The sequence below is a fragment of the Cebus imitator genome, unplaced genomic scaffold (assembly GCF_001604975.1).
Source record: "Cebus imitator isolate Cc_AM_T3 unplaced genomic scaffold, Cebus_imitator-1.0 Scaffold1, whole genome shotgun sequence".
Classification (NCBI taxonomy): Eukaryota; Metazoa; Chordata; class Mammalia; order Primates; family Cebidae; genus Cebus; species Cebus imitator.
This window is the reverse complement of record NW_016107316.1, coordinates 1,130,795-1,147,664: the sequence shown is the minus strand read 5'-3', so window position 1 is coordinate 1,147,664 and position 16,870 is coordinate 1,130,795. Positions and strand designations below refer to the sequence as shown.

General features: G+C 45.8%; 1 protein-coding gene across 4 annotated transcripts in view; it reads right to left on the bottom strand.

Moving 5' to 3' along the window:
- Positions 1–16,870, bottom strand: part of ASAP2 (ArfGAP with SH3 domain, ankyrin repeat and PH domain 2) — a 192,600-nt gene that overhangs the window by 77,588 nt on the left and 98,142 nt on the right. For all 4 annotated transcript variants that reach the window (XM_017525122.2, XM_017525144.2, XM_017525113.2 and 1 more), the window contains exons 4-5: positions 3,659–3,733; positions 1,926–1,975 (exon numbers count right to left, since the gene is read on the bottom strand). In XM_017525122.2, the coding sequence (XP_017380611.1) occupies positions 1,926–1,975; positions 3,659–3,733 (125 nt within the window). The remainder of the gene's footprint in view (positions 1–1,925; positions 1,976–3,658; positions 3,734–16,870) is intronic.

Sequence of the window (16,870 nt, the reverse complement as noted above, 5' to 3'; positions counted from 1 at the left end):
GGACACACAGTAGGTTGTCAATGATCTGAAGGAACATATGAGTGAAAAATAAACATACAGGAGACCCTCTGGGAGGGATGATGTTGTTTAATGAGTTTATGCATCTGGGAGGGAATGTAATTGGAGGGGCCCTGGGACTAGAATTATACAACCCCAAGGTGTCCCTCATACCTCTTCACAGGCAAGACACAGCCCAGACACTGGTCATTTCTCTTAATAATCAGGTATGGGACTACTGCCCAGGAATTTTAAAGATATCTAAAACCTATTATTATTGTTAAATACCACAAAACCTCTTGAGAGAAATGATTCTCCCACATTAATAGTAAAGAATTACTTCCTTTAATTATCCTACAATTACTTGAAGTTTAAAGAGTGCTGATCCCTCCTCCTAAATTCTAGGGTTTTGTGAGGAATTCTGTCCCCATCCTACCCATGTGTGTCTCGGTTTTACAGAATTTGATATTATCCTCCTTCCAGACCTCTTCTTTCCAGAACCAGATGACTCTCTCAGGTACTCTTCTTCAGAAAGCCCTTTGTGCCCTTGCTCTAGTCACACACAGGACCATTTCCTATCAGCCACGGTGAGGGGCAGCAAGTGCAGCTGAGGGAAGTTGGAAACCTGCTTCCTGGCCTGGCTCAATTACTCTTACTGGCTGACCAGCAGAAACCACTGACTCTTGGTTTTCCCTCTGCAAAGCAGGAATCTGCTGGTCCCTTCCCATTTATTTCACCCAACTGGCACATAGATAAAGGATGCTGATGGACAAGGGATCCTGGGTTGGGGGCCTCCCTGGGCTGAACGGACCTGCAGGGTTCTCTAGTCAACACTCTGCCTGTGCTTCGGAATGAATGTACACCATCAATGAAACTCCAGAACTCAGGTATGGAAATGTAAGAACCTCAGGTATGGAAATGTAAGATTGCCAAGGACAGAAGAAGTACCAAAGGTGTGGTGCTCACTGGTTTGGGCTTTGTGATTCTTCACCACTGAAAAGATATCCAGGGCTAGTTTTTTGTTTTGTTTTTTTTTAAACCAAACAACTTAATGAAATGTTTGTACTTAGATTCAAAATGACTTCCTCTTAATACCTTTTACTTTACCAGATAGCTTCATATGAAAGTGTCTATTTCTAATCAGAAAACTCAATATTACCCAAGGCACAGAGATTACAAACTAAACATCACCATATTTCATATCTTTCCAGTATTTAAAATAATTAAAGCCATTATTTCCCCTGTAATTACTTGCTTGATCAATTTCCTGTAGCTCCACTCTCTCTATTCTAGGGATGAGAAACTGTGATTGGGAAGGTTACAACTGCCTGAAGTCAACTAACAGAGTCTGGTCTATTGGTTGACTTCAGGTCAGGCAACCAGCTCTATTTCTTGTAGAAACCATAGTTCACATCCAAGAATCAACTCCCCATTCTTCAGGTTCTTTTTTTGGAAGATGAATCTGAAGGAGATGGGTATTGAACCCTCTTTCTAAAACCAAGAGAACTGGTATTTCAGAGAAACACAGATACAAAGCTAAGTAGTTTTCACAAATCACCAGGAAGATGAAGTTTGAAAACTGCCTTGCTATCAAAAATGGTAATGAAACGGACAAAGTGTTTAAAAACAAAAACAGAAAGAAATACCTCCTGAGAGAAATTGGTCTCAACTTCCCTCAATGAACTTTCCTGAAAATAACATCCTATAACCACTATGACATCATAGAAAAAGGAACAGGGGAAGACAGATTAAAAGAAGACAGTGCCACCAAACACATCTGTCATCAAAACAAACCACAGCAACAGGATTGATAAAAATTCTTTTCTGGATTAAGGTTTAGTTAGACAATCCCTTTAAGCAATAAAAGCTTGGTTTAAATTTGAAATCTCAAATTACCTATATGTAATTTAAAAAATGAGAACACTCACATTTTTGTTTCATAGTCCTTCCAAGCTTTATCAAAAGGCTTTTTCAGATCCTGCAAACAAAGAGGAATAACTTAGGCAAGACTAATCATTCACTTCTATGCAAGATAAACTTACTTATCCCTGTACTGGCCCTGAAAGGAGCATTAATTTCTGCAATAAATGACGTATGTAATCCCATGAAAAATATAAAACCCTGCTTTTAAGTAGACTAGTGGTGGCACTGCTTTTCTTTCTCTTTTTAAAATATCATGTAATATACTAAATGCACACAAAAGGTGCTGCCAACCAGTTATGACACTCCCAGGCCACCTGTGTCACCTGTGCCCTACTCCCTGCCCTGGGCTTAATCTGAAAGTAAACCCTGAAAGACAACATTTAAATTGCAAATATTTCAGGATGTCTCTCTAAAAGAAAGGAACTCTAATTGATAGATGAATCTCAACACATCTAACGCTGTTTTAAACCTGACGACAGAAATAGAAAGGTCCCACACATCCTCCTGGGGTCTCCTACTGGTCTTTCATCTGCAATTCAGGACTTCATACACTCTGGTAAAGCCTGCCTCAAAAAACTACTGAGCCACTGGAAATTCTATCGAATGGTCCCTACCTATTTACACTCCCTTCAAAAGGGTTCTTCAGGGAGACAGAAATCTTTTTGATGTTGTTGCTGTTTACTACTTGTTGGCTTTTCAATGGCCTCAGGTAAGGTCCAAGTGCCACAATCGGGCACACAAGTCCCTGCACGAACTGGCTCCTCCTGTGCCCTGGCAGCCTGGCATGTAGCGCAGAGCCCTGCTCCCTGTGCGTGCTCTCGCCTTGCCTCTGCCTGGGGTGCCTTCCCGCCCGTGAGTTGGGCTAACTCCACTGACCTGTTCTCCAAGCCCCTGAAGGCTCGATGGGGAATGTGTCTGAACAGCTCTCTCTGGGCACACTCTGTGGAGACCCTGAGAGGCCTCTGTAGAGGTCCCAGAGATGGGTTAGACTGGATTTCCAGTCATCCCTGATGGGACCCGGGAATCATTGCAGATCCAAAGAATTTGAGTCTCCTGAGAAGGCAGCCACAATCATGTCCCTTTCGTGGCACACATCTGTCAGGGCCGGCAATGTGCACAAGCAGCGTGCTGCCCAGTAAATGCCCCTGTAGCCCTATCCGCTGCCCCCTGAAACAGCTCCCAGCCTTCATGCTCATAAGCAAGTGCCCCTCTAGCCCTGTCCAATGCCCCTGAAACAGCTTCCGGCTTGCATGCTTACACTGGCTAGGCATATCTTAAACAGCCACCATCCTCTGAAGGACAGAGAAATGAAGTAGGCTCATGCCTGATGAGTGCAACCTTCTCAGCAGGAAAATACCCCCTTGCCTGGACCCTTTCCCACTGGTAAACGGACAGCATGCCAGCTAGAAAGCCTGACTTCTCCCACAGGTTTTCCTGCTCCTTGGAGAGACTGAAACTCTTCACCATGTACAAAATAGCAGTTTCTTCTTTCCCTTCCCAGTCTCCTCCCCTCACACCAAGTCTGTTGCACCGAAAGGATGGCCAGAAAGGCCAAAAGTCACCACCGTTCTGGCTGAAAGGTGATCCCAAGATGGCAAATCAGAGGAAGCGGAAATAAAAAAGCCATCCTTTCGTCCCAATGAGAATGCACTGACATGGCTGCTGCCCCACAGGCCAAGTTACTGTGACTCTACATGGTCCAAAAGCTGCCCCCGGTGTCACAGTGGCAATGTCATACCCCTTTCACTCCTTTCAGGTCCCCCTTCAGCAAACTGTCCAAAGGGAAGGAGATTATGTTGTTCATATTCTGAATCTAAAAAACAAAAACAAAAAGGAGATTCTTATTCAGGTTCCTTATGAATCTAAAGTAAGGACAGCAAGGATGTTAGAACATTTGATCATGATTTACCTCCACCTAAAACCCAGCCGGTACATGTACTGTGCCTCATTCAGTCATACTTTCTTTGTAATAATTTAATCTTACAAATGAATACAGAACTAATGAAAAGTCTAGGTCTGTATATTTTTCACAGTAGCAATCTTACATTGTTATGCTATCAAGTTTGTAAAAAGATAATCATTACAGTGAAGAAAAAATGTATCAAAACAGTCAATGACAGAATTACATCAAAAGCCTGGAAACAAAAAAGGAAACCCTCACTTCCAACTCTCAATCACAGCTCCACCCATAAGCTGGGCTGTGCGGGAGTCGATGCTCTGGGCCCCAGGCCCCATGGCAAGCTCTGAGCAGGGGAAACAAAGGCAGAGTCTTCTGTCTGCTGCAAAGGCACACGAGTGAATGCTGGGTGTGAATGAGAAAACAAATGTGTGTGTGTTGGGGAGGGGGTGTGTGTGTCAATGAGTGTGTACAAGTGTGTATGACTGAGGGTGTGTAAGGTGTGCTTGTGTGTATGACTGTGTGCTTAAGAGTGAATGCATATGAGTGAGGGTGTGTGTGAATGTGGGTATGAGTGATTGTATAGGTGTGTGAAGGAGCATGTGAGTAATTGTGTGTGTTTGAGAGTGTGAGTGCGTGTGTGGATGTGAGTTGGGGTCAGTGTGGATGTGACTGTGTGAATGTGAGTGATTGTGCTATGGGTGTGTGTGGGTGTGATTGTAGGATGTGAGTGTGTGAATGAGTGATTGTGTATGGGTGACTGTGAGTGCAGATATGAATGTGGGTGGGGGTGTGAGTGAGGGTGAGTGTGGATATGAATGTGATTGCATAGGGTGTGAGTGTGATTGTGAGAGTGTGGATGTGAGTGACTGGGTGTGACTGTATGTGACAGTATGTGACGGTGTGTGAGGGTGTGACTGTGTAAGGGGGATAGCATGATTGTGAGTGTGTGATTGTGGGGGATCGGTGTGGGTGACTGAAAGTGTGGGAGTAAGGGTGTGTGTTGGGGGCTGCTGCTAGGGAAAGGAGATAAAAGGGAAAAGGAAGGCCAAGAACCTTGGTGCCCCCATTCTTCTCCCAGAACCAAGAAGGCAAGAGACTGGGGACACATATTGTCCACATGGATTAAACTGGGTGAAATCAAAGCCTCCTAACCAACAGGCACAGGCAGAGCAAGCAAGTCTCCATGACAGCAGTTCAAATGCGAGTCAACTCAAGATGTGAAGCTTCAGTCAGGAATAGCCTTCAGAGTCCAGAGCCTGAAAAGATTCCCTCCCTCAAGTAGAAAATGAGCTCGAAACCCACTTTCGCACTTCCTGGGTTTGGACGACTTCCCTGAATCAACCCAATGGCCAGTCCCACTGCTGGTCCCCTGTGGCTTCTGTGACACTCTGCGCTCCTCGATTACAGTCCCAGAAAACAAGAGGGACAAGAGGAGGGACTTGAGGACCTTATGTATTCATTTGTACCATCGAGCAAAGGAAAGTTCTATTTTTAGTATAATTACCTTAAATAGGAAGACAAAACGGCACCATTTTTAAGGCAATATTAGATCCAATTTCTATACACTATTCAGCATACTTTTTTTTCCTTTTTTTTTGAGACAGGGTCTCACTGTGTCACCCAGGTTGGAGGGCAGTGGTATGACCATGGCTCACTTCAGCCTCAACATCCTGAGCTCAAGTGATCCTCCCACCTTAGCCTCCTGAGTAGATGGGACTATTGGCACTGGCCACCATGCTCGCCTAATTTTTTTTGTATTTTGTGTAGACAGGGTTTCACTGTGTTGCTCAGGCTAGCCTTGAACTCCTGGACTTAAGCAGTCCGCCCACCTCGGCCTCCCAAAATGCTGAGATTACAGGCATGAGCCATCGCACCTGGCCTAAATTTTCCCGTTAGAAACAGAAATTTACTTGGAAAACACTGGTAAGCTGTGTAATAATGTCTGCATCAACAGCCAATTCTGCCAAATAAATGATCAACTCATGAGTATCATTTCAGAAATAACTTTTTTAGGGAATTTTTATCCTAGGACTAGATAACTCAACATTTCTCATATACCTGGCCTTCCTCCAAGGTATGATGTAATCAACTATAACTTGCTAAGCTCAGCCTTAAGCATTAAATTTTTAGATGCTGAAAGGCGTGGTTTAAGGCAAGGTCTTAGGGATGACAGGAAGGAACAGGGACAAATAGAAGGCCATGCTGATGAGTAACCTACAACAGCAAGCACGCCTAGGTTTCCGCTGTCATTGCCGACCCTGGCAGTGAGACAGGTGAGTGAGACATGCAAGTCCCATCACAATCCCCACCTCCAGGTCCACATTTCCCTCTCCTTGCAAGGACACTTGCAGGTGGCCCCAAGAACCTGAGTATGGAGCCAGCTCTGCTCCCTCCAATGCTCATCCTTCCTACAAAGCCCTCCCTCCCACCCTCCTCACTCATTCAACACCCAAGAGTCATCCCTTATCCCACTGTTGCCATCCAGCCGTGGAGCACATTTCTCAATGAATTCCATATCCTAACCCGTACGCAGGCCCGTCCTCCAACATTCCCTCCATGTCATTCTCGCATCCACTGCCTCGGCTGGGCCTCACTGCTCCTTCTCAGGAGTAAGGCTATGGCTTCCCCTGCCCCCTGCCACCGTCTCCTACTCTGCCTCCCCTAATCCCTCCTTCAGAGTTCTGGCAGGCTTGTCCGGAGCTGTGTCCCTAATAAAGACTAAACTTCTTATTCCTGCATTTCACACCCTCCATGCTTATTTGCCATGTTTCATCTCTGGTATTTCTCCAAACTGAACTCTCTCCTTCCCTGATTCTATGCATGTACTCAATTTGTTCTATTCGACTGAAACATCTTCCCTATCCCTGCTGTTCAAAGCCTTCCCATCCGTCAGGAGTTACTCAAATGCCACCTTCTCTACTAAGCATCCTCAGCAGAATGTGATACCTCCCGCCCCCAAATCCTCAAAGTTTTTTTTTTTTTTGAGATGGAGTCTCACTTTCTCACCCAGGCTGGAGTGCAGTAGCATGATCTCGGCTCACTGCAGTCTCCACCTCCCGGGTTCAAGTGATTCTCTGGCCTCCGCCTCCTGAGTTGTTGGGATTACAAGCACCTGACACCACGTCTGGCTAATTTTTGTATTTTTAGTAGAGACAGGGTTTCACCATTTTGCCCAGGGTGGACTCAAACTCCTAACATGAGGTGATCCACCCGCTTCAGCTTCCCAAAGTGTTGGGGTTACAAACATGAGCCGCTGCACCTGGCCCCTTTTCTAAATTTTTAAAGGAACTTGGCAGGCTCTTCCCTGCATTCATCTTAGTGATCTCATACCCTAAGTTCTAAAGGGTAGCATCAACCTTTATTATATTTTATGTTTCCCAGAGCTCTTAGCATGAGGCTTGGCCTAGAATACAGGCTTGAAAAATATTGATGAAATAAATCAGTATACTTAAATATTTTTCTGAGCATCTAATATATGAAAGACAGAATCTACAGGGGCTTCAGATAAAATGTTAGTTTTATTAATACCTTTAAACCAAACATAGCAAATACATGAGTGAATTCATTCATTCAAGTGTATTTATTGAGCACCTATTTTGCAGACAGCAACAGCAGGTAAATTTACAAAGGAGACGGGATGTGGTGGCTCATGCCTGTAAATCCCAGCACTTTGGAAGGCCGAGGCAAGCAGATCACCTGAGGTCAGGAGTTCGAGACCAGCCTGGCCAACATGGTGAAACCCCATCTCTACTGAAAATACAAAAAGGAGCCAGGCAAGGTGGTACATGCCTGTAATCCCAGCTACTTGGGAGGCTGAGGCAAGAAAATCACTTGAACCCAGGAGGCAGAGGGTGCAGTAAGCCGAGAGAGCACCACTGCACTCCAGCCTGGGCGACAGAGCGAGACTCCACCTCAAAAAACAACCAACAGAATGCGAAAAAATTTTTGCAGTTTACCCATCTGACAAAGGGGTGATATCCAGAATTTACAAAGAACTAAAACACATTTACAAGAAAAAAACAAACAAGCCCATTCAAAAGTGGGCAAAGGATATGAACAGATACTTTACAAAAGAAGACATACATGAGGCCAACAAACATATGAAAAAATGCTCATCATCACTGGTCATTAAAGAAATGCAAATCAAAACAACATTGAGATACCATCTCACACCAGTTAGAATGGCGATCATTAAAAAATCTGGAGACAATAGATGCTGGTGGAGAGGATGTGGAGAAAGAGGAACACTTTTATACTGTTGGTGGGAGTGTAAATTAGTTCAACCATTGTGGAAGACACTGTGGCAATTCCTCAAGGACCTAGAAATAGAAATTCCATTTGACCCAGCAATCCCATTACTGGGGGTATATATCCAAAGGATTATAAATCGTTCTACTGTAAGGACACATGCACACAAATGTTCATTGCAGCACTGTTTACAATAGCAAAGACCTGGAACCAAACCAAATGCCCATCGATGATAGACTGGACAGGGAAAATGTGGCACATATACAGCATGGAATATTATGCAGTCATCAAAAACGATGAGTTCGTGTCCTTTGTAGGGACATGGATGAACCTGGAAAACATCATTCTCAGCAAACTGACAGAAGAGCAGAAGATCAAACACCACATGTTCTCACTCATAGGCGGGTATTGAACAATGAGAACACATGGACACAGGGAGGGGAGCACTACACACTGGGGTCAGTTGGGGGGAAATAGGGGAGGGACGGTGAGGGGTGGGGAGCTGGGGAGAGGGAGAGATAGCAAGGGGAGAGATGCCAGATGTAGGTGATGGGGAGGAAGGCAGCAAATCACACTGCCACGTGTGTACCTATGCAACAATCTTGCATGTTCTTCACATGTACCCCAAAATCTAAAATGCAATAAAATAAATGGGGGGGGGAATAAAACAAAAAACAAAAGGCAAATGAAATATGATGCCTACCCTTTCAGAGGAAGAATTACATACATACACACGAAGAATGTAAAACTCTAAGAATACCGCATAGTAGCATATTTTACACTGTACAGATTCCAATGGCTCCTCATGAATGAAAGGTGAGAAAACGGTGACTTCAGTTTTAGGCAGTCAGGCCACCTGGCCTGGGCTTGGGAAGAAGGAAGGGTAACTGTCCCAATTACTAACCCCTGAGATGGTCGCTGCCCACTCATCTACACGATCACACAAGACCATGATCACAGTCACTGGCGCAGGACAACTTGGTCCTGAACCACACGTGGCTGGGAGCTACGCCATGCCGTCTAGAAGAAGGCACATGTAAGAAAGGCAGCAAAAACAGCCTAGAGGGGAGGGTTACAGTCGCTGGTGGGGGGCAGGCGGGCAGGAGGCTGAGTCAAAGGCACCAGAACCATCCAGTGATTAAGGTGGGTTGGGGGGAAGAGGGTTAAAGTGCCCACAAGTTAAAATTCATATTTCTAAAGAGAATCTTAGGTTTTTCATGAAGGAGGAGTATACGCATAAATGTGCACATTAGTGAGTGGGGAAAAACAAGATTTCTCTGCAGCAGAGAAAAAAACTCTTCACAATTTGGTTTATCCATCTATTTTGAGATTATCGTTATTTAATTCCAATAAGAACTTAGGTGCTGGTAATGGATACTAGGGTGAGAAGAGGTCAACTAAGCTTTGGTACCTACAGCAAAACATTCAAGTAGAGAAGAGTGAAGACTCCTTGGACACACAGACCCACTTGGTCAGCTTGCTTTCGTTCTTCATTCATTTAAGCAGTGAGTGTAACCTCTGGATGCTGCGGACAGGGCCCACAGCCTAGTGGACAATGGGACACTCAACAACCAATTGCAGTTTCTTTTTTCTTTTTTTTTTTTTGAGACAGAGTCTTGCTCTGTCACCCAGGCTGAGTGCAGTGGCATGATCTCGGTTCACTGCAACCTCTGCCTCCCGGGTTCAAGCAATTTTCCTGCCTCAGCCTCCGGAGTAGCTGGGATTATAGGCACTCACTACCATGCCTGGCTAATTTCTGTATTTTTAGTAGAGACGGGATTTCACCACGCGGGCCAGGATGGTCTCGATCTCTTGACCTTGAGACCTGCCCACCTCCCAAAGTGCTGGGATTACAATTACAGGCATGAGCCACCACACCCTCTTTTTTTTTTTTTTTTTTTTAAGACTCAGTTTCACTCTGTTGCCCAGACTGGAGTGCAGTGGCACAATCTCGGCTCACTGCAATATCCGCCTCCCAGGTTCAAGTGATTCCCCTGCCTCAGCCTCCTGAGTAGCTGGGATTACAGGCACACCACCATTCCGGCTAATTTTTGTGTTATTAGCAGACGGAGTTTCGCCATGCTGGCCAGGCCCCAAGTAAGGCTCTGACGACCACTGTAAAGGAGGCATATGTGGACTGAGTGATGGCAGGAGAGGGGGCTGTGGGAGTACAAATTAGTTAGAAAACAAAAACAAGCTAGAGATGACCTCAGTCCTCAGAACGCCTCTCCCCACTGGTAAACAGGGGTAGGTTAACAACCAAGTGGAAACTCCAAGAGCCAAGAATGAGACACCAAGTAATTTCAAGGAAAAGGACATTATTTCTAGCCTGTATACCAGGTAAATCTCTGTTAAGCAGCGGATGTGACATGAAACTTCAAAAGATGAGGCATTCTGTCTTGTGAGGTGGGGGCAGGGGTAGGTTGGGCAAAAGGCACGATGTGGAGGGTGGTCACAGCACAGGTGTGGGCACTGCCAGCCGTGGCAGTCGAGGAAACTGCAGACGGCAGCAGCTGGAGAGAGAGAAGCCTGGGGCCAGGTCAATGAGGGTAGCTTCATTCACAGTTTTTCTCTTTGGAATTATTTAAATTACCCAAAATAGGAAACTATTACTTTTCTAATCAGAAAATAAATTATTATAATAGAGACAGAAAAGTAGATCAGTGGTTGCCTGGAGCAGAGGGGAAGATGGGATTAACTGTAGAAGAACATGAGGGCCCTTAAAGGGAGAAGAAAATGTCCTAAAAAGGGATTTAAGGTGATGGTCGCACCACTTGGCAAAGTTACTGGAAATCACTGATGTGTACACTTGAAATGGGTGATTTTTATAGTATGTAAAATATGCCTCAACAAAAGTGTTTCCTTTTTAAAGAAAATCTCACAGATATAAATAGAATCCCCATCAATGGCTTCACTAACAAAGCTTCCAGACTCCTGGACATCAGCCTGCTTGCCTCTGCCTTTCCAAACTCGGCATATGCAACCCACACAGCGCACACGCCTTGTGGCTCAGCGAGAATCTCCCAGGACACGGCCACTCTGGTCTCAGTCTGGGCCAGAGAACAAGCGCATGGGAGCCCAATGTTCTTCTCGGCAGGCGTGTCCTGCAGCCTGAGGGTCGAGCACGCTCTGGGCTTCCTCTGTGCGTCCTGTGGCCTCAGGCCTGCAGGTGGGCGATCGCCATCCTCAAGTTCTGGCTGAGAGAGACGAAAACCATCGCCAGAAGATCATTACACATCCCTTGTGCTCAGGCAGCTCCAGTCTCAATTTCTGAGTAATGACATTTTCATGCTCTATGGGAAGAATTACATTATCCCTGGGTAACCCAACCGAATACTTTCCTTAGCACCAAGAAAGCACAGGGCTTTCTGTTATGTTCTGACTCACTTTTAACAAATACGTCATGTAAAATGGCTTTTTAAAATATCGAATGCAACCTGAACACAAATTATTAATCTTAATCACTGCTATTAACTTTGGACCAACAAACAGGCAATTTTTTTTTTTTTTTTTTTTTTGTTTGATATTTTTATTAGTGTTTAGAGATTCAAAAAGACTGAGGCAGTAAAGAGGAGAAAATGCTAAAGGACAGCTAATCAAGTGAGGGGGTTGTAGGGGCAAAATAATATTTTAGCTTTATTCCTAATGTTGTAATTTTTATTTATTTATTTTTATTATTACTTTTTATTTTGCGACAGGGTTTCTGTCACCCAGGTTGGAGTGCAGTGTGCTAACTCTTTTATTTTTATTTTTTGTAGAGACGGGGTCTCGCCATGTTGCCGACACTGGTCTCAAACTTCTGGGTTCAAGCCATCCTTCCACCTCAGCCTCCCAAAGTGCTGGGATTACAGGCAAGAACCACCGCACCCAGCCCAGGCAATCTTTTAAAGTAACAATCCTTCCTTTCCCCACCCCTCCCTTCCTGTCTTAGCTTTTCCCCCCAAGTTCACTTGGGTATGTCTGACAAGGTGAGTAAGTAGTCAAAGGTCTGTGATCTCACAAGTAGAAATAAGATGATTCAGTCAGTGGGGCAGGCAGCACACAGGGCTATCAGACATAAAGAACAAAATCTTTATGTTAATGTCACAGCTGATTAGCAAACAAAGATAGACCAGAAGGCACAGAGAGGGGAACAGAGCCAGCCAAACAGCCATCTCTTCACAATGTCCTTCCTAATATTTTTTTTGGTGGTGGCAATGGTGGTGGGGATCTTAAAACTCCTTGCCTCTAGCTCTGCCACTTCCCACTTTCCCCCACCCCCCAGTTCACAGGTCACCCTCTCCATTCTCTGGCCAGTGGTCAACAGCTGCTGATCCAGCTCCACTCCCGGTAGCTGGAGTGCTGCCTTCTCTTTGACTTAGGCAGTGAGTAATTCTGCTTTGCCAAATGATCTTGCCCAAAGGGATCCATCTAGAAGCCTGAAGCTACAGGATTCTTACATCACAGCTATTTTTAAGGAGCAGTCAAGGGTCACTGAAAAGAACCTTTTCAGCTCTAGCCTCACAGGTCTAGAAAAGAACAAGTCTTCCAGGGCTCGCCTCCAAAACCCTTAATAGACTCCAACCTCTTTGAGGATAATCAGCTTTTCCTTTAAAAACCAAATTTGTCACCATGTAATATAAAATATGGTCAAAGATTCTCACCTAAGGTTTGCCTGCATCATGTCACTTATTTGAATATGCCCATAAATTGGAAACTTGAGAGGTAGAAGAGGCTTTGAGATATGGGGAGTTTTTAATTCCAGCCAATGCTGCTCAGAGTTAAATACGAATAATCATGGCTTCAAAGAAAGCAAACCACCTATTCACTTTCCGCACAGGGCAGGCAACCCTAAGTGTGGGCAGTTGTACAAAGACCTCACCCTCATTGCATCAATTAACGGCATTCTTAGCAAAGGCTGCAGCATTAACCAGGATATACAAGTGTGAAACAGCCTTCCAGTGCTGGAAACTTCCAGCTACCTCCAGGAGCCTGAGCCTAAAGCCTAGGACATATGTATGAAGCAGGCATCAAAGTGGAACGTGGGCTTTGGACCTGTGATGTCCCACAGAACAGACACTAACTACATGCCCCTCTTCATGTTTAAATTGATTAAACTTAAAGTTAAAAATTGAGTTCCTCAGCTGCACTAACCACATTTCAAATGCAATAGTCACATGTGGCTAGAGACTCATTAGACTCGATAAAGCAGATACACACCATTTCCCTCAATGTAAAAAGTTCTATTGGGCACCAACACTTTCAATAAATGGCTTTTGAAAAGTTTTAAGCAGCTTTATTGAAGTGTCATGGACAGACAATAAACCACACACATTTAAAGTGTGACTTGATATGCTACAACCCATGGATACTCCTATGAAACTATCACCAAAATCAGATTGGGAAAGTACCCTCTCAACCCGAGAGGATGTTTCCTTGTGCCCTTTTTGCTATCCCAGTTCCTACCCGCAAGTCTCTGGCAACCCCTGATATGCTTCTTTGCCACAGAACACTGTGCACTTTCTGGAATTTTATATATGGTATCTGGAATCATCAAGCATGTGTGCCTTTTCATCTGGCTTTCTGCATAATTACTTTGGGACTGAGCATAATTACTGTGCGATTCATTCATGTAGTTGCGTGTACCAGTAGTTCACTTCTTTTTTTTGCCAGTACTGTTTCATCGTATGGCTACACCGCCATTTAGCCAGACACCTGTTGATGGATGTTTGAGCTGTTTCCAGTTTGGCGGATACTACGGATATCACAAAGATGACATGATCATTTGTGGGATGGGGACTCGTTCAAGTAGTGTCAAAAAGGCCTTTTTTATAAGGTGGCCTTGGAGCAGAGTGCAAAGGAGATGGGCCAGAGAGCCACGTGAAGACCTGGGGGAAGCACACTCTGTTCCGGGCCAAGGGGACTCAAACACAAAGGTCCTGGGGCAGAAGTGTGCCTGGCAGGTTCAAAGGATAGCTCTCTGTTCTTTGTAAGCGCTGCTTATCTGAAAGAATGGGTATCCAGGCAGAAAGTATTTTTGAGAAGCAGAAGGTACTGAGCAAAATGGCCTGAATAAACCACCAGACGGCACAGAGCCATTTAATCTCACTTAACCCTTACAATTAATCTGAGAAGTGCTGTGACCCCATTTTGCAGGTATGGCAACAAAAACAGGCTTGCCTCCAGGTTGCCTCCAAATCACACAACTATTAGCAGCAGAGTTGGCTATTAACTGTGAAGCCAGAGCTCTGCCTATCAGCTCACTATTAAAAACAGCTGGACTTAAAACTCCTGCTGTCACAGGGCAAGATGGTTTATACCTGCCAGACCAGGCTAAGCTAAGCTGGGGCTGGGCATCTGCTGCCATCCCAGGTACTATCTCCATCAAAAAGCCCTCCTGTTACCTTTTACACAGAGTAGCCCATCAGGTATGTACAAGGGGACAAGGGACTCTAAACAGGAAAATCACGGATGTCCTCTGGACCTGTATCCCTGTCCAAACCTCAAGTCAAATTGTAATCCGCAGTGTTGGAGCTGGGGCCTGATGGGAGATGACTCGATCATGTGGGTGACGTTCTCATGACTGGTTTAGCACCGCGCCCCTTGGTACCGAGTAGCAAGTGAGTTTAAAAGTGTGTGGCACCTCCCCACTCTCTTGCCCCTGCCCGTGGCCATGTGAAGTGTTGGCTCCCCTTCACCTTCCACCGTGACTGTAAGTTTCCCAGGCTTCCCCAAAAGCTGAGCAGAGCAGATGCAGCCATGCTTCTGCCACAGCCTGTGGAACCATCAGTCAGTTAAACCTCTTTTTTTTAAAAAAAAATAAGTTACCCATTCTCAGGTATTTCTTTATAGCAGTGCAAGAACAGACTAATACAATCATCTAGGCCACTTTCACTTTTGGTGTAAGTGAAAAATTTCCCCTGGGCCACAGTATTGCCTTGAAGTCTATCATATACACATGCACGCATACATGCGTATCCACACAGACAAGCACACGTACGCACACACATGCACACACTCGTCTACACTCTCACAGAGGGCCCTCCTGAACAGATGTGCTCAGCCCTGACCCTGGCAGCAGACTCGCTGATTGTTTAATTAAAAAGGAGAGCGAGAAGCCCATTCTGATCCTAAGTGTTTAACACAAACTGAAAGATCAAAACCAACCAGCTGCCAAAAACACATCGGCAACTTTCACACCAGAACAAGGAGAGAAATAGCTGACCTGGTTTCTGCTCTTAATGCTGCTTCACTGGCAGTCAACAGTTCTGATCTTTCACGCTCTAAATGGAGAGAAAACTGGGCCCTCTGCCCCCTTCTCCACTAGAATAAACAATGAGCTTGGACGTGTCAGTCAGCCACCAACAACCGCGCTGACACTCGCTGAAGGCTGGTCTGAGAACCGGACGGCAGCACTGGAGAGCCCAGGACTCAGGCACCCAAACTACTTCCAAAACTAGATGATGGTAAAACATTTACCGAAGCCATCAACAAAAAAAAGAGAGTACTTTTTCAAATTTATTACTTCCAAGAATCCAGGTTTAGGAAGCAGCACTAACCTCCCTGGGACCTGGGGCACCTGAAGCCTCCATCTCAACAAGGGTGAGAGTCGGAAGCACCGGACCCAGGCTGTCCTCAGGGCAGCAGTTGTCAGTGCAGCTCCCGACCAGCAAGGCCAGCATGACTAGGAAACAAGAAATAAAAACGCTGGGCCCTACCACAGGCCTGTGAAATCAAAAACTCTCGGGGAAGTCCAACAGGTGTGGTCTAACAAGCCATGCAGGTGATGCTGATGCCCCCTAGTTGGAGAGCCGCAACCCTGCAGGTGACTTGTGGAGGCCGGGGCTGTGCATTTCTAACAACTCCAGGTGCTGCCAGTGCAGCTGGCTCCTACACACTAAGATCTGGCTCCACAGGCCTCAGGGGGGCTGGAATTCTAAGAAGCCCCAGGCGATTCCAATGATACTCTTGGTGCATGGCCGGGGCCCCAGGGGCGCCAATGGGGCAAACCCTGCCCACATGCCTTCTAAGCTGAAACCTGCAGTATCCGGGCACTGATGTGGAGTGCCAGGCTTCAGATTTTAAGCTATGATTACCAAACAAATGAAAGTCCAAAGAAAGGGTATCGAAAACAAGCACAGGCTGCATTTCTACCAATTCATTGACAATTCCCTCAGCCAGGCAGGGGCTTGACTCCTGGTTCGGCCCATCACCCCCAGGACAAAGGAGCACAGGGTCTCCACAGCTCACAGCCCCCCGTCTTCCTTCTCATAAACCTTGAGCTTCCAGCTCTTTGCCTGAGGCCCAGAAACAGGCTCACACCTCTACACCCTAAGAACCCTTCCCACCTGATTTTCCTCTTCCGTTATCAATCTTTCCTAGAACAGTGAACACCTGTGGTCCCTATGCCTCCACCTGCAGCAGCCGCTCTTCTGCCTTTAAGATTAAAGTCTGGGAAATGCCACTGAGTCCGTGCTGGCACCCACGGCGACAGGGCTGCTCTTCCGCACCCCTGCTGTGGACGCGGCTCTCTGACCTCTTTCACTCACATGCCCAACTACTATAGTCCTCCCACTGCTACAGCCCCTCCAGGCTGTATCTCCACCCCCAGTACTACACCCCTCAATTTGGTATCTACACCCTCCTACAGCACTCCCACTCCCTATCTATACCACTACAGAACCTCACCCCACATCTACACCTCCACTACACCCCTCCACCAATATCAACACCCACCACAGGCCCTATTCCTGATACCCACAACCCCTCAGAGCCTCTCTACCTCATATCCATACCCTCCCACAGCCCCTCCACCAATATCTA